Consider the following 19,188-nt stretch of genomic DNA (forward strand, 5'->3'; position numbering starts at 1 on the left):
CAGTCAAAGACAGATGTTCTAGCTGAAACGCTGAATAAACACTCCGACAACTCCCAGCTCCAATTTGCCCCATGAAAACCCCAATGTCAGCCTTTAGGGACTGCGTCAACCCCTTCTGGCCCAGTGTCTACCCAGCGTCACCCTAGCTCGCCCTGCATCAGCCCTTTCTGGCCCAGCGTTTGCCCAGCGTCACCCTAACTCGCCCTACGTCAGCCCTTAGAGCCTCTGTGTCACCCACGCTAGCTCTATGAGGCATTGCGCAGCTCCTCGCTGCCTCTGCGTGAGCCCTGGCTGACTCTGCGTCACTCTCTCCCGGCTCCTGCGCTAATCCTCCCGGTACTAGCGCAGGAGCCGTATCTCCTTCAATCCTGAATCTCCCTCAACAAAACCTACCCCAGAAAATCAAAATCTTGATCAACTCGGTGTGTTCTCCAAGTGACCCTCAAGCCTCCTCTTATACTTTTCTCCTTGACAATTCAACGGCTGAGATTAAGTCCCTAATCAACGGCTAAGATTAACTTTGGCTTGATCCATGGCTTTTGGACCCTTCTAACACAGTTTTATATTAATTCACATTAATATTTTATTTTCCCTAAGTTTAGACTTAGGGACTCCATTAAAAATATTAATTATTTTAATATCTCCCAAACTGTTTAGAATCTGCGCAAACCATTTCTGGGTATTGGAGATCTCATGTGCTTTAGCCTCTCCACCAATTTTCATGGTTAGAGCACATCTGATGCTATCCCCAATCAACACTCCCTCTTAGCGAGGATTATGCTCTAGTAATAGTCCTCAATGAGCATCACGCTGATCATCCAGCATCGGTCCCTGTGCTGATGCTAGGCCTACTGCCCAACATCCTCTGCACTGCTGCATCATGCACTGCTACCCATGGCCCTGCCACTGCCACTACTACATTTGTATGGCAGCCCCCTCTGCATCCGTGTTGTTGCCCATGGCCCTGCCACTGCCACTGTTGCATCTGCACTGCAACCCCTCTCATCATGTTGCCTATAGCACTACCACCACTCACTATTGCACTGCAACTCATCTACCGAGAAGTAAGTAACTAATATCCCAACTCTGACATCTCTGTCAGGCTAGAAACACTCCCGATGTTGAAGCTCCCTCTGTCGCAGACAAGTGCTCCCTCTCTGACCTCTGCGCTACTGCCAAAACTTTGTGCATCTCGCAATGCTGCCTCAAGCTGTCCTGGGACTCCTACACTGTAGCTCCCTCTCTCGCTTCATCCGCATCTGTCTCTACCGACATCTGCCAGTCTTGCTACTCCTCTTTGGGGCTCCCATAGCAAAGGCATAATCCAAGAAGTTGGGTACCTCAAGGATCCTGCCCCTCATCGCCTGTAGTCCATCTGACTACAGCTCGATGTCTCCCCACTTCCGCTCAAGTGGCGTGTGAGCACTCAGGGCACAGTCATCATCTGTCTCCACTTCCTTCTCAAACCTTGTTGGTGCAGCCTTGGTCTCAGAAACCTATCCTTTGCTCTCCTTCCTCGAACACTGACTCACATAGTGATCCAGTTCCCCACAGTTGAAGCATTTGACCTTGAAGAGGTCCTTCTTCTTCAGTTTCTCCTGCTTTCCCTCAGATGTTAGGGCAGAATCCTCCTCTTCCTCCTTCTTGATTCTGATCCCCTTGCCGCTGTTTCCCGCCTTGCTTAACCTTCTGATCTCTTCTTGGCGAAGAGCCGTCCACATTTCCTCCCAATTTGGAAGGGTCCCCCTGCCCAGTATGCTCTAGACAAACGCCTCCCAGTCTTCAAAGACTACATTCAAGGTTGTTCTCACCATCAATTCTTGATCCGACGTGGCCCCTATGGAAGTCACTTGATCTCGTATCTCCTTCAATCCTGAATCTCCCTCAATCGACTAAGGAAGGTGTTGATCTATTCCCCTTTTTGCATCTAGTATAATCGCAGCTGATTTTCAATTAGCATCCTTCTCTGCACAGAAGTATGCTGGTACAATTTCTTTAGGGCCTCCCACATCTCATTTGTTGTGTCCTTTTCGGCAATATGTGGTAATACATGGTCCTTGACCCCGTCAAGGATGATGCTCTTGGCCCTCACCATTGCCTCCTCGTACTTGTCGTTCTCAGCTAGGTCAATTGGGATCGCTATCGTCCTCAAGGCGAAGTGCTTGATACGATTCCTGTCTAGAACAAACAAGATTTTGGCCTCCCAGACTACGAAGTTCGAGGCTCCGTCCAATCTGTCCTGGTCTCTTACCCCGTTCACTGCCATCTCGCTGCTCCTCTACTTCCCTCCTGGAATTTCTTGGTGTGACTCCCTCTGAGCCTCGATTTCCCTCCTGGAAACCCTTCTGCCAATGTCGAGATGCCCCCACTCCGATCGTTAGTGCAGCTGCACCACTAATCCGGATTTCTTGGCTAGAAATCCTCGGTAGCAACTCCCTCCTCCTTGGTCTTGCCTTGTTAGGTATTGTTCTGACTACAGTACCCCACCATCTTCACTCACAACTTACCCACAGCTTCCTAAGCCCCAGCAAACTGAAGGTTAAATCTTCTAGGCTCTGCGCAATCTCGGCACCAGCAAAATCGGCACCTCCTGGCCATAGGCATCAATCCTTCCTGACTGAGAAAGATGACCGGGCACTACGTAGGTCGAGTCTGCTCCCCTCTGCCACTGCGATGATCCTCTTCCCGACTCAAACTTGATGACACAGGTACTGCGTCACCCGTTGCTGCTTCTCTGCTAGGAACAGCTTCTATCACTCGAGACAGTTGTTTTTTGTTACTGCTGCTCTGCTCGGCTAATGTCCTCGATTCTCCTATTATCTACAACCATGCTCTGATACCATGTTGGAATTTCTAAGTCTAACTGTTAGAAACCCTTCAAGTACTTTTATGATTTATTTCTGCCTTGTTCTGATTAATTAACAAGTTATTTACCATGTAAACGCTGAAAATAAATACAAGTACATGCTCAACACATTACAGATCATCAACTGAAGGAAACAAAACAAGCACACAAGTGACACCATTGTTTTTGGACCAATGTCCCTGGAAAAACCCAATGCAGGAACACCAGTCCAACTATCTGAGGGTTTTAATTATTAAGCAGTTTCAGAATACAATCTTGGTGCCAAAACCATCTCACCCAACAGAGAATAATCTCAGCAGTAGTACCTCTCAGTCAAAGACAGATGTTCTCGCTGAAACCCCAGATAAACACTCCAACAGCGCCCAGCTCCAATCTGCCCCACGAAAACCCCAACGTCAGTCTCTAGGGACTACGTCAGCCCTTTATGGCCCAGCGTCACCCTAGCTCGCCCTGCGTCAGCTCTTTCTGGCCCAACGTCTGCCCAACGTCACCCTAACTCGCCCTGCATCAACCCTTAGAGCCTTTCCGTCACCCACGCTAGCTCTCTGAGGCACTGCGCAGCTCCTAGCTACCTCTGCATAAGCCCTGGCTGGCTCTGCATGAACCTTTCGCTGGCTCTGCGTCCCTCTCTCCCGGCTTTTGCGCTGATCCTCCCGGTACTATCTTTGCCTCTCTGCTTCTGTATTCATTGCCCCTCAGCTACAGCTCTAATCACTCTTTCGACTTCCTCAGCAAACCCTGCCCCAGAAAATCGAAATCTTGATCAACTCAGTGTGTTCTCCAAGTGACCCTCAAGCCTCCTCTTATACTTTTCTCGTTGACAATTCAACGGCCGAGATTAAGTCCCTAATCAACGACTAAGATTAACTCTTGCTTGATCCATGACTTTTGGACCCTTCTAACATAGTTTTATATTAATTCACATTAGTATTTTATTTTCCCTAAGTTTAGACTTAGGGACTCCATTAAAAATATTAATTATTTTAATATCTCCCAAACTGTTTAGAATTTGCCCAAACCATTTCTGGGTATTGGAGATCTCATGTGCTTTAGCCTCTCCACCAATTTTCGGGGCTAGAGCACATTCGATGCTACCCCAAATCAACATTATCTTGTTCTTGCTGACAAATGAATACCAGAGGTTTGCACCCTTAGCTCATGTGAAGGATTGTGACACTTATGCAAAGAATTGAAGAGTTGAGCTACCATGATGAGAAGTCTGAGTTTGTTGTGAGCATATCTCTTTGAAGTAGCCCAAGGAAGTTATAATATGGTACCATACTCGATGGCAAAAATGGAGAAAAAGTAAGATAGGTAAGGTTAAAGAGGTACATATAATTTCTTGTTATCTTATCTCAAGAACTAGGTATAGATTTAGATTAAGTTCTCTTGCAACTAATGACTCCTAAGTTCATCTAAAGAATGATCTCAAAGTCTATCATATTGCATGAATCTGTACTACAATGCATGTGTCTCTTGTCTTGAGGACAAAGACATAATCAATATGACAAGTGCTCTATTCTCTCTTTGCATATGTAGGCCAAAGTTTTGTACTACAACTAGAGTAAGTCAATCAAAAACATCAATGAGCTCCATCTCTAATATAGAAGGCATATAAATGGCATTTCTAGGGCTTGTAATTGACACATTAGTATACACTTAGAACTTACAATTTGAAAGTTGACAGGTCTTGATGACTTTGGATATTGAAGCATCTAGGGTTTCTAAACCCTATTAAAAGGAAAACCCTAGGAATAATCGTTTCCACTGAAAGAAGAAGCCTTAACTCTTGAGAATGACAAAAATGACATCATGTTGATATGAGGACTAGGATGATTACAAAAGTACAAGATTAAGAGGGAGCTTATTCACTTCTTAAAGATAAGTACTCTACTTCTCCTTTCTATGATTATGACTGTTACTATCGTCTTTATCTTTGGATAGTCTTTTGTCTATACATAACCTCTTCTAATAAAATTTGTAAGTCATTAATAAGAGTTGCCCAAGCCTTGACAACAAAAGAAAGAATGAGAGAAATGTAGCAAACCACAAAGACTTTCCTAAATCGTAGAAGACGTGAATGAAAAAGAAGAAAGTAGTTTGAAGTATGCATTAGAGAAGTCAAAAAAAATCCAACATACACTAAATGGCAACATGAAAGCAAGAAGGTTCTCCCAAAGAGAGAGAGGATCATGTTAAAGACAATTTACTCAGTTAGAAGAGTTACCCCAAGATTTTGAAAAGGACCCTCATGATTAAAGAAGACCTCATACTTCGAGAAAGGACTCATGAATCAAAGGAAAAAATATTGAATTTAGAGAGAGTTGGAAACAAAATTTGACATGAAGAATCTTGGATTTATACACTACAACTTGGGACTTGCAGTTTGGTAGAAAATTGGATACATTGATTGGATTGGCAATGTTGATGATGAATAAAGATATTGTTGATGATTGGGATCTGGTATGATTTATTGGAAGAACATGAAGCAACATTTTGATGCACTACAGAGGCAGAAGATATGGAAATTTGCACCACTGGTTGTGAAGCAATTTGGCTTCATTTGATGAATTATTTGATGGCATGAATTTGAATATGATACCTTGTATTGATCTAAGTTGTATGAAGATTGTCAAAGAGCCCGGAAGGTCGAAGCACACTATGATTCGAGATACGATGCAGATAGGAGTCGTGAAGCTACTGTATATCTCCATTGACGAACAAGTAATGGATGCATTGATGAAGTCCCTTCCTAAGGGAAAGGATGAGTATTTTTGAGACAAGCTTGGGCTCGTGGATATCTCCACCCAAATTGAGGAGTAAGGATGGACACCTTGTTCTCCATGTGTCATGTACTATGGCTAAGACTAACAGACGTAAGTCTAGTACATGAACACGGATAGGGAGAATGGTGGATTGGATAAGCATCAGGGACCAACATTCTTGAGATCTGTACTGTGACTAGGACTAACGATTGTAAGTCAAGTACATTGATCTAATATAAGAATGGTTCAGACCACTGACATTTCTTGGTGTCAAATATTGTAAGAATGGATTAGGAAATGGTCATGTGAAGACATACTTTGGTGGACCTAGGTGGAGTATATTCCTCGGAGAGGCAATGTCGTGTCCTATTGAATGCCTCCCAGCATTGTGCTCTAATTTAGGGGAGAGATAGAGCTTACTTGTCAAGGCCTTGGTATTTTGACAATGTTGGTTATGATGATGCTATCATTATTGATGCTTATCAATCTGGATCCTTTCTTGTAGAAGTCTTCAACTTGAAAATATCCCAATGAGTCATTATGAATACCTCCCTAGTTAAGAGGGGAGTGTTGAAATTGTAACTAGGTTGGGCATTCATAATTGTCATTGTACTTGTATCAATACGTATTTTATGTAAAAACAAAAAAAAATATTATTATTATTTCCTAGCATGTTCTTCAGACTTTGTTTTGGTCAAAAGCAAATGTAAAAGGGCATAAGAAAATTTGAATTTTTGACAGTGTCATTTATCCCTCCAAACTGAGCAAGTCGGCCCTCCAGATGACAAGCCGACCTGCCCAAGAGACGTGTCTCTTCCAATGAACAAACAACTATAAATATAGCCAATTTGTCTCGATCAAGGACAGATTTCATAGCATCTTTCTGAGGTGTGAAGAGCGAGTTTTCTGAGGCAAAGCAAGCTTTCTGAAGCATATATCTGAGACATCGCTGAGGCATATATCCGAGATTTCAGAGGCAGAATTAAAGGGTGATATATAAGGCAACATCCTACTGTGAAAGAGGCACTATACTCCTGTAAGAAGACGAGCTATTTTCTGTGATAATGCAAGCTTCTGTAGTACTTCATTCTGTGATAATGCTAACTTCCTGTAGCACTACCTTCTGTGATGATGTGAGCTTTCTGAGGCAACATACTCCTGTGGTATCTGAGCTCACTGTGACACTATACTTCTGAGATTGGTTGACTATCTTGTGAAGGAAACATGGAAAAGTTTGGAGGGTTGACTTGGCACTTGGATCACTGGTTAGTTTGACTAGGATTTCTCTTGTTGACAAAGAATATACAAGGAAAGGATTGTTGGGTTTTCCCCTTGTGGGTTTTGCCCTGGCCTCTGGCCTAATCTCTGGTGTCTCTAGTCTCTTGTGCACTTTCTTTATATCCTTGAATGTATAGTTGCTTGATGACATAACTAATTGAATTTAATACTAAAATGAAACATAGATAACTGTCACAAGTAATTATCATGATTAGAAATTCTAGCTTGCAAATGAATTTCAACAATCTGGACTGTAAATACCTTCATCATTAAAGAAAATGGGTTCAGGCATCTTCACCCATTCCGAAGAGAAAATATTCGGAAGAAATACAAAACCTAACTATTCAAACTGATTGTTAGACTGTCATAAGCCACCTTCCCTTGGGGTAGGGTCCTCAAACCCAAAGAGAGTATTTTTCCTTCATCCTGGACAAACAATCTCCCAAGAAAACTTCAAAACATGCATAAGTGATCCATACTCCAAGACACGTTGGGGCAAGGCAAAATGAATAGAGACAGACTAATAGAACTGCCTCTCAGATGTACTTGCAATGCTGAGAATAATGGAAAATCAACTACTGTAAGGGATTCATGCCTTTATTGCCTGTCCCGAAATACATATTTTTCTATCCAGGGCCAGTAGATTTGGTGGTTAATAACAGATTCCCTCCTTTAATTGGCACAGTAGTCTGACAGCAAATCACCACAGGGTTGAACTTTTCCTTGAAATATAATATGACAGTAAAAATAAATACCGTTCCGCAAATGAATGGCATGACATACTAATAACTAGTAAGAAAATTCAATGCAGTACCTGACATATATTTGGCAAGACATAAATATTGTTCATGAAATAATAGAAATATAACAACCAAAGGGCAAAACATGCAACACTGCATTCATGGAAAAGATATTTTAGAAACCAATATTTAGGGCATGTAAACGAAAAAAAATGCAGTGCTTTAAAATTGAAAGTTCAAACATCAAAAGCATTCATATACTTTCAAGATTGAGAAAAATGTTTCTCAAACTTGGACCAGAGAGATATTATCAGAGCTTCATGAAAAAACAGAGGTTGCACCTGGCCTTTTTCTGGATCTTGCATTGTTGATTGTAACTTTGTTGCCTGTTCCATGAGAAATCAAAAAAAAGTAATTTAACTGAACATGTCCGGTAACTTTGTAACTATCCAGTTTAAAGTTCATTTTAAGCTCTTAATGTTTGCTTTCATAATTTTTTGTGCAGGAAAAATATTGATGGAAAATCCATGGGAAATGTTTTCCCATTTCAAACCTTTTCAAGAAGCTGCCCTTTAGATTCCTTCCGCTTTTTATATGTGTCTTTAGTATTTTCATTCCCAACACTAATTTTAACACGTCCAAACTCAAATTTGGAAGAATTGTCTTCTATCGGATCCTGAGTATAAGATTGGGAGCAACGCACAAAATAAAAATTAGGATTCCAAATAAGAGACCAGAAGGAAAAATCCTCAATAACATTGCACAATTTTGAGAAAACAACTGAACCCCAACCGAAAGCTTTTAAGACCACTCTCCTCAAATCATATCATTTCATCATATAATTATGTAGACAGGTGCATTATCCTTCAACACACCCACTAATGAATTAACAAAAAATATCTTCCAAGCATTTAGTACATAGTGTAGACATCGGATAACACAACCAATCCTGAAACATTAGCAAGATATGACAAGGCTCTATGTGCATAAAAATATTGTACAAATTTGAATAAAATCCAGTGCAAAAGTAAAAGGATGCCGGGTTTAATAAAACCACTTTCCAATAATATGTAAAGAAATTTAAGGGAAAAATTCTATGCTTCTACCAGATAATAAAATATATGGGTCCAACCATCCAGGAATACATCATAATTAATAAGTAGTTCACATTTAGAACCCCTGACTGGCAGCTAACTTTCAAGATGTTGCATCTTTCTTCACATTTATCCATTCAAAAGCCATAACCAATTAAAATTGGGCCACTTTACAAGACACACAACCTGATATAGCTGGCAATTCATAACATGACATACTTGCCAGCACAATTATCAAATTTCATGAATAATCCTATGCTAAATGCAGATTTTCAAAAATAACTTATATGTATCTAAAAAAATGTGTAGGGCACAAGGGATGGTACCAACGAGTAGCTACTAACCTACTGCCCATGACACTACAGCTTAATCTGAAATATAATTTCTTGCTGTGTGGAATCTAATACTTCACAACAAATTCTGAGGATTTATGTAATATTCCTTGCCAATTCTATCTCACTGTTTTGTCACTTGATGAATCAGCAGAAGCAAACTTGCTTCGTCACAGCCACTTAATTGTTCATCTTATATGAAGCACTAAAATAACTTTAGCAGCTTAAAACACTGAAACAGCGGAGTCTGCACATTTATGGGCCTTACATAAAGAACAGGATATCACAAAGAGATAATTACTCCATTTCAAAACTAATGCATACAGAAAGGTGACTGATTTAGAAATCATTTTATTATATAAAAAAATAGCCAAATACAGTACACAATGTTTTAGATGTCAGTTACCTTTCTTGTTTTAGTGACACTTTCCTTCTGACGCTTTGCAGGCACTGTTTCTTGAGTTACATGGGCACCTGAAGATGTAGTGGCTGAAGCTGCTGCTTCTTGTTTCCGCTTTCTTATTTTAGTGTCTTTTTTCTTCTCATTTTTCCAATTATGAGCATCATCAGCAACTGCTACATGACGCTTTGCTTGCAACTCCTCAATGCGCTTATGTAACTTTTTCCTAAGCTCCTCATAAGTAGTTGACTTGTCATCTGCTGCACTAAAAATAGTCAAGACTCAAGATTGATTAAGTTTTCTTCTTTGTTATATTATATTAATAATTATACGTTTAAAAAAGAAATCAGTTGTCAAATTATCTTGAGTGCAGGAACTGAACAGAGTGGTACATGGAAACATTAAACTCAGATTGTGAGGTACCGTATAGTATATTACTACATACAAGACAAACAAGAAATATATGTAACTAAAAAAGTTCCTATATGCCTCCATCATGGATTTATATGCATAAAAAATTATTTGTAAATGAGAAGAAAATCAGTTATCCTCAGTCTTAGGGTTTCAAAGATGGGGGAATGCAGTAATAGGTCAAAGGGGCCAGGGTATGAAGGGCAGCCAAAAATCTAAAGAAACATAAGGTCGGGGATGGAAGGCGACTCAAGCAGAGGCAAGGGGTTAGAACAGGGGATGTTAAACAGTTTCACAGGAATATAAATAAATATATTAGACATGTAACAATAAATCAATTTGCATAAATCATAACGATTACAGTATGAAAACATTATACATTGATCAACCATCAATGAACTAGAAATCGGGATTAAAATATCAAGATAAGAAAAGTCAAACTGATACATATGCAAATGAATTACTTAGTCCCACAATCTTTTATTTGAATTTCAAATATCAATGTTCATAACTACTACCTTCATTTGCCTGGACTATGAAAAGAGATTTTTTAGATACCTCGAGCTGTGAAAAACCAGACCTCTTCACTGATCACCAATTTTAGCAGGTCACTGGATTTACAAACGACAATCACCCTGCTTGGAGACAGTTGAGTTGTTATGGTTTATTGTTGACTTTTACATTTTCCCCTCTAGATTTAAATTTGAATTTTTTAAGAAAAAAATAATGGGTTATGTCAATGCCTCTCAAAAACTTCAGGGATGTTCTCGATGATTCAAATACTTGGGATGGGCAGCTCTGAGCTAGGGACGTATCTGAAAATCAGGATACAAATCCTAACTTTCAAGAATGTCCCCCAAATCAAAATGTGCCCTTTCCTGGGAGAAACGGTCCTGCAGGAACACACCACCTACTCTTGGGGATGTGTCATGTGTATCAGTGTTAAAAACAGAGACATAAAATTGTTGCTACAACAGCAGCTGATTAAAATAAGATTCCAGGGTTGCAGGCATTCAACAACATCAACAGGAAGAAGCTTTGGATAAGGATGGAGAAAGCATCAAAGACTAAATGATGATAGAGAAATAGTCCATGGCTGTATTGGGCACGATAAAATCAGAACATATTAAGGAAACATGGGAATTATAGCTCCTTATAGGCAAATGCTAAAGCTCTAAAAATATTCTAAGCCACTCCAGAATTCATTGCAAAGACAAAGAAGCCAAATTGGTGTTCCTTCTAAAAGGGAAAACGAAATGTTTCATCCATTCTGTATTTGAGAAAAGGGTGGGAGAACACCCACCAAATAATTTAACTCGAGCAAGAAGAGCTTATCCAATTTATATGGGGCAAAAGTTTTGAGTGACTTCCCCATTCAAACTAAATTTTGCAGCTATATTCATGTGCTTACAACCAGCCTAGATCCATCTTAACACCAGATCTATCAAGCGCCTAGGGATCAAATCTCTTGAGGTGCAAACTTCTTTCCTGAGTGCAAAACTTGAGGAAAGGTTTGCACCTCAAGCAATTTGATCCCTCTCGGCGCTTGATAGATATGGGGTTAAAATGCATCTAGGATGGTTTTATATACACACATACCATATCCAATGTCACACGGTTCGAGTTCGAGTTCGAGTTCGACAATGATTAAGTTCGATTCGAATTCGAATTTTTCGATCAGGTTCGAATGAGGTTCGGCATTAGGTTCGACTATACATATTTTTCAATATATATATATTTATATTTATATATCTAAATATGACAAAATAATAGAAAATTCAAAATCAATCCATAAACACATGAACACAAATTCTTATTAGTAAACATACAAAATTAAAAGACAAACAAATTTAAAAAAAATCCAGAAAAAAAATATATAAATATATATATATATATATATAAAAGCTAACAGCCGTATATATATACAGCAAAAAGCTAACAGTCGGGACTACGCACAATCGTCACCGCTACTTACAAAGCGGACCCATTGTGCGACTGTTTCCCATTTTTTCCGTCAATACGAATGAATCTTATCTTGCCGGACGACGCACAACCGTCACCGCTACTTTATTCGGTAAATAAAACAGAGCGGACCCATTGTCCGACACTTTCCCATTTTCTCAGTCAATACAAATGAATCTTATCTTGCTTTCAGTATTTTCCACATACATATATTTATTTAAAACAGGGACCGACGATGTCTTGGTTGATATCGATGCTATCCTTACGCACCATCATTCTCCGCGCTGCAGTCAATTCTTGGGGGTCCGCGCCATCACGATATTTCTTTCTTACCAAGTTACCATATCACATCTCATCTTTGCAACTATTTGTTTACCGACAGTGACGTTGAATAAGACTGGCCAAATACTTGGGGAGGGCGGGCCATCGTGATATCTTTGTTTCTTACCAATTCGCGTCTCAGTTCTTTTAAATTTTTCCAAGACTGATATTGAATAAGAATTCAAATTCGCCGAACTTGAACGAACCTAAAAAAAAATTTACGGGTTCGGCGAATTTCGAACCTGAAGCTTCAGGTTCGCCGAACCCTGTGACAGAGACCATATCTAGGTTGGATCCATCTCTCCCTCCCTCTCTCTCTCTCTCTTACCTCCCGTCTCTCCTCTCTCTCTCTCTCTTACCTCCTGTTCTACTCTCTCCCTCACTCTCTCTCCATCTCTCCCTTGTCACCCTCTCTCTCTCCACCTCTCTCTTTATGTATTTCTTCTTCCCTCCGTCTCTCATCCACCCAACGCCATCTCTCTCTCCCTCCATCTCTCCTTCTCTCTCTCAAGTCCTCTCCATTTTCCTTCCTCTCTCTCCCTTTCTCTCCCACCGCCCCCTCTCTCCCCTCCACATCTCTCTCTCCCTCTCTGCCCTCCAACTCTATCACTATCTCCCTCCCTATCTCCTTCTCTCTCCCCTTCTTCCCCCCCTCCATTTCTCTCTCTATCTCTCTCTCTCTCTCTCCTCTCTTTTTCTATCTCTTCCCTCCTCTCCTCTCTCACTCTCTCTCCATCTCTCCTTTGTCACTCCCTCCCTCTCCACCTCTATCTATATATGTGTTTATTCTTCCCTCTCTCTCTCTTCCTTCATCTCCACCCATCTCTCTCTCTACCCTCACTCTATCACTATCTCCCTCCCTATCTCCTTCTCTCTCTCCCCCCTCCATCTCTATGTCTCCCTCTCTCTCTTCTCTTTCTCTCCCTCTCTCTCTCCTCTCCTCTCTGTCTACCCTCCTCTCCTCTCTCCATCTCTCCCTTATCATGCCCTCTCTCTCTACCTCTATCTCTCTATGTCTTTGTCCTTCCCTCCCTCTCTCCTATTCCTCCCCTCCCTCTCTCCATTCCTCTCTCTCCCTCTTCTCTCTCTCCTCCCCATCACTCTCTCTCTCTGAGTCTCTACCTATCATTATCTACATCCCTCTCTCCTTCTCTCTCCCTGTTCTCTCTCCCTCTCTCTCTCTCTCCATTTGATGGACAATTTTCACTCCATGCAATTAATGCTATATGTGATGTCTAAAATATTTTACATTTCAATTTTTCTTTGTGAAATGAGTTATGATTTTTTGGCATGTGGTATTGATAAGCCATGGTTTTAGCCTATGGTATTATAACAAAACCTATTTACAAGTTAATAATATACATGGAAAAGTAGGAATGGTTATCCATGGTTGAGAAACTTAATATATTGTAAGTTTATTGTAAGTATTAAGTTTTTATGTGCTTATTAATTAAATTTAAATGTGGTTATGGAATCATTGTTAGTCCTTGCCAAGGCAAGACTCTAACAATCGATTTGTCTGTTGATCATTTAGTTTAGCATTGACCAAAGCAAATTATTAAAAAAAATAAATTTCAAACATTTGATTGGACCATAACTTGAAGGTCTTATTGTTGCCTTTGCACAATATAATGCCATGTGGATAACTGCTTTGCATATTTTATGCCATAATTCAAGGATATGGTTGCAATATTCATGCATGATTTTTAGATATTTGTGTAGCGATTTTTTATTCTTAAGCTTTGCAAGACAACCATCCAAAATTAAAATACTTGAAAATAACTTATACTCAAGCAAATAACATATCTATCATCAATTACTTCCCACCATAAATTAAGCAAGTCATTGCATAAAAAATGGACAAGAATAAGATCTAAAAAATATACTTACATGAGTTACTTCCCACCATTATTTATGTTTTCTTCAGCACTTATGTAGGACAAAAATTGTAAATGTGTCAACTTACTAGTGGTTACTACCCACCAAAATTTATGCAAGTTCTTCTGCTTGAACAAGCAATTTACTTATCCACTTCATATCTTACTTATTAATTTAGCATTTGACATATGTAATTTATAATTATTTATGCAATTTTTCCCAGAATAATTTCTAACTTGTGTTGGAGGGGCTAAGTTGTCCTGCAAAACAAAATTACAATATAACAGATTGAATTCTATTACTTCTATTATTTTTATCTTTTTATTATTAATTAGGCCACAATTATCCCATGGGGTAGCTTAATTGGCAATTGTTGAATATTATGTAAAGCATGAGATTCGATGTTCTAATCCCCATGGGTCAAACCAGCAAAATAATTTGTCAAGTCCCACTAGTAGAACCAGTTGAGGATGGGCCTCGTTTGCAAGGCGAACAAGGACCAAACCTCACAGGGGTGGTTGTGTTTGTGCTAGGGGGAGGAGACATGCTAAAAAAATTAAGTCAACTTAGGGCTAGAGCGGCCCAATTTGGGTGCAATCCCCGGTTGACTTTGACTGATTAGATACCCCTAGGTCACGTTTCTCAAACCACAGGTCAACCCTGGAGGATCACGGACAACTTGACAAACAAACAAAAAATCAAGCCAAGATTTAAATGTTTACACTACATCATCTCCACCATGCTTGACTCTATATTACTTTTAAATGTTTATTTTTTTTAATTGAGAGAACATATAAATGTTAAATGTTAAATGTTAAACATTTATGCCTACACATCTACCCGTATACTGGGTTGTAGAGAGCCTCTCGGTGCAATAATGGAAGCTATATTTGGTATCATAAATCTAGATGAAGATGGCAAACATTTCAAGGAACTTGAATTTAAAACAATGTTAAAACCTTAATTAGCTTCCCTTTCGTACCAACAAGTCACCATTATATAGAAATTGTTACACAAATGCTCATTCTTTTGAAATTTATGCTCTAATATTCATGTTGTATTCTTAAAAGGATTTTGTACCTGGATTACCAGCTGGATCAAGTGTGGGTGCAGCAGCTGTCATGAATTTAGGATGTGTTGAAATTTTACCTACAAGATAATAACCCCTTGTAGGCATATCGTCAAACAATTAGCTAAACTCTAATTTATAACTCCAATAAATATTCAGCATTAATGTATTAAATTCCCACACATGCAACGGTTTTTTATGAGCAAAAAAACAAATAATTAAGTCTGAAAATTATTAGCAGTGGAAATGGACAGAAAATAGTCACACCATTTGACACTATTTTTGGGCGATGCCCCAGGAAAATCCCCAAAGGGAAAACCAGTCACAAGAAGGAAATCTTATTAATGAGCTCACAGAAAAGTACAGTGAATTTTACAGCAGAAATTTACAGCAATAAATTCCTGTACTTATCTCACAAATCTGCCCCAAAATTCATTCACTTTTTCATCCTCTAAAAATGCGCCAAACAGCTGTACGGCCTGCAACCACTTTTCTTGAATTTTGTGCAGATTTAAAAGTACCATCTGTACAATATTGCATGGTCTTCACACAGCAAAAACCAGCACCTCAAATTACATGCCTCATGCCTCAATTTTTGTGCCCATTAAATGTTGTACAGACTTGCAACAAATCAGTACAGTTCCATACTATACAGCCCACTTTACTGTTGTACTTCATCCTCGAAATGTGTGCCAAGTCCCTTGGAATTCAAGGCCTCTTTCAACAGCAATAAACGCTAGTAAGGTTCTTTGGGATTTGTGCCCTTCCACCCAGCCTCTCCTTCACAATTTTCTTCAGTTCTCCTTTTCCCTCTCTCCTCATTAAAATGTTCATTAATGAGTCAATATGTGCCTCTTCAATTTGCCCTTCTCCTTTTATAAACCCATTAATGACAAAATCCCTAACCCTAGATCTCAAAGGCCAAGATTAAATTTTCCATCTCAAGATCAATGGTTGTGACTTAATCTCTCATCGAGATGACTTAAATCACTCTAACTTTATAAAGTTACTTTTAGTCATTAAATAATAAAAGTACACTTTACCCTATATAGAATCACTTTATAAATAAAGTGTCTAGGAAGTGACATATGCTTAGTCACTTTTGCATGCTAGGCACTGCCACTACACAAGTACCCCCGAGCTAGAATTTCTAACACTCCCTCTTAGTGAGGGAGGTACTTCTAGCACATCCAACACCCTCCAGGATCTGACTTCAACTCCATAATGTTGTTCGCTATAGCAACTCCCTTTGACCCAAGAACCTGTCCTACTACTGGCTTTGAATCTTGACTTGAGGACCTATGCTTGTAACCTATGGTCCGAGGAGACTCCTCTCCCCCATCCTAAGCATCCTCCAGTGTCATATCATACCATGAAGGCCTCCTAACCAAGCTAGAAGAAGCCTCTCCTTGAGTTGCCTCTAACACCACCATTAAGTGTGAAATCCAACCAGATTCACCAGCCACAGAATGTCCTCTTAGCGTGTACACCCTGCCCTCATGGACATCAAGCACTCGTGCAACATCCCTACTTTCTCCCATCGGATAGATCATTGCTTGTTCATTGCAAAACAGGATTGCATACCCATCATCCTCTAGAGGTGACATAGAGATGATGTTTGTCCTCTGCTCTAGTACCCATACCCATAACACATTGGCCACCTCCAGATACCCTCCTGACTCCACCTGGAACCTCACGTATCTAATCCCCCTCACTATACGTGTGGCATTAATCCCACTATCAACTTTCATGTTTGAGTCAATATTTGTAAGACTCTGGAACATAGCTCTAGTCCCTATCATGTGGTGTGATGCCCCACTACCCACAAACCATGCACTAGTGTCCTCACTCTCAGCAGCACTGCTCCTTTAAAGATAAGATACTGAGGAGAATTCCTTCTTGAATCTTTTCGAAAAATCATCAACCTTGGTTGATGCAGCTACCTATCCCTTGTCCTCTTTCTTGCCTTTCCTTTGTTGGAATATTCACCAATACAAAAAGGGGGTTGAATTAGTATTGAGCACTTTTTAAAAATTTTAATCATATCATGTAAACATTAAACAGTTACCAACACCATTCTACAATGCACAACATCAACAACTGTACACGATATTTTTAGGTGGAAACCCTTCCGGGAGAAAAACCACCGAACGAGTTTAATATAAATCTTAAAGATTACATCAACAAGAAGCTCCAACTTCCGAGATTCTCTAACAACAACTAGAAGGAGGCTCCAACCCCTTGATTTATCAGCTCCAACTAAAAGGACGCGCCAACAACTTGGTTTACCAACTCCAACTGGAAGGAGGCTCCAACCCCTTGGGTTTATTAGCTCCAACTGGAAGGAGGCCCCAACCCCCCTGGTTTTATCAGCTCCAACTGAAATGATTCTCCAACACCCTGATTTACCAGCGCCAACTAGGAGGCTCCAACCTCTTGATTTAACACTTTGTAAGCTTCAACTTGCCCTAGCACCACCCTGCTACGCTGAAGCATTTTCAAGCTCCAACCTGAGGGAAACTTCACTCTCTGCCTTGCACCACCCTACCACCCTACTCAACAAGTTGTCACTTGACCTTAAGGTTCCAACCTTCAATTCACCACAGTGGACCACGTTTCATATACTTTCAAACTGGATCCACTTGTGCTCAATATCAATATAAATAACATCAAATCAATCTGTTGACTCTGTCAATCTGTAATATTGGCACAACGTCAATAGAAATACCAACTCTCTTTGCTCAAAAAGATCAAACCCTAGCTCAATTTAGCATCATACTCTCACTGGCAGACCCTGCATAAATGACTTTGCCAAATACAAACCATGTCTCATTAGCCTCATGGCAACAATTGTCCTCTTAGCTCAAGCAGTCCTTCACTCAGCATTCTCAATATCAGTTGCCAATGTTCTTGCATTGTCAAACAAGCATCAATATGTGCTAAACTCAAAATGAGCACCAGCCATGACAAATTAATCCTCAGTTCAATAAACATCCATCAACACATTGACACTCTTGGTAGCTTTAGCAATGAATCCCTATGATCATCAACAAGCACAACCTTGCCAAAACATCAGTATAGGACTCATACTCAAACTCACTGACTGCTGACAATTGTGCATATAAACAATAGTGCTCTTGAGTTGTATTACTCAGCTCCAGTACAAACAATGTTAGAGATCAGCGCATTCAATCATTTTACTGATGACAATAAGTTATGGTTAGATTTGTAACAGCAGCACTATTAGCACCATGTCAACTCAACAGAAGATAGTTATTGCAGCACAAGTTATGTCTTGAGTGCACCATACGAACTGGCTATCAACAGAGAACAATGTAAGAGTCTAACAACAATACCATAATTACCAAGTTAATATTAGATCATATCATTATTTGCAACTAGGTCAAACCTTCAAAGGTCCCCTTCCTTTTGTAGCCTAAATGGAGTAGACTTGATGCAGACTTTGAACATTGCCTTACATCGAGCTTATCTTGCCCTTTCAAATTGGCCTTAGATCAAACCTTAATCCGCCTTAAGTATAGCTTTGATGCAATCCTTAACTTGACTTAAACAGGTCTAAGCTTGGCCAAAGCAAGCCCTTAGATAGTCCTTTTAATGTGCCTTGATTATGTTCACTTTTACAACACAAGTAACCCCTTTTATTAGCTTGAAAGGAGATCTAGACTAGGCCCTTGAATAGCGGCCTCAAAACATTTTCTTAGAGGAGTAAAACAATCCTTAATCAAGATGGTTTCCACAGAGCTACTATAGCCCTTCAATAGTGCCACCTCTGCTCCTGATATGTGGTCTAAACATGCCTTAAGAGCTCAGCCTTGAAACCTCAGATGTTGCCTCAGTCATCCTTAAACGGAGCTCAATTTAGCCTCAGAAAGGGGGTCAAAAGTTTGCCTTAAAACCAATGCAAAATGTACTTCAAACAGCCTCAAAGATTCACAACCTTGATATATCTCTACCTCAGGGCCGAAATAAAACCTCTGGATAGTGTGAAATAGCCTCATACTTATGTCTCACAAAGTGGTCAAATTTAGCCTCAGGAGCACAGATTCTTCCT

At 39.9% G+C, this 19,188-nt stretch overlaps 1 protein-coding gene across 4 annotated transcripts in view; it reads right to left on the reverse strand.

Moving 5' to 3' along the window:
- LOC149184280 (uncharacterized) overlaps window positions 1–19,188 on the reverse strand; it is a 219,133-nt gene that overhangs the window by 118,261 nt on the left and 81,684 nt on the right. For 3 of the 4 annotated variants that reach the window (XR_016257253.1, XM_089417429.1, XM_089417428.1), the window contains exons 5-7: window positions 9,482–9,735; window positions 8,203–8,325; window positions 7,991–8,035 (exon numbers count right to left, since the gene is read on the reverse strand). Coding sequence is in view for 3 of the 4 variants with exons in the window: in XM_089417429.1 (XP_089273555.1) it covers window positions 7,991–8,035; window positions 8,203–8,325; window positions 9,482–9,735 (422 nt within the window). In the remaining variant the exon portion in view is untranslated. The remainder of the gene's footprint in view (window positions 1–7,990; window positions 8,036–8,202; window positions 8,326–9,481; window positions 9,736–19,188) is intronic. The other variant, XM_089417430.1, reaches the window with a different exon arrangement.

Source organism: Pinus tabuliformis, chromosome 3_2, assembly GCF_031772625.1.
Source record: "Pinus tabuliformis cultivar Carrire ecotype Pingquan chromosome 3_2, CPIR1, whole genome shotgun sequence".
NCBI classification, from domain to species: domain Eukaryota; kingdom Viridiplantae; phylum Streptophyta; class Pinopsida; order Pinales; family Pinaceae; genus Pinus; species Pinus tabuliformis.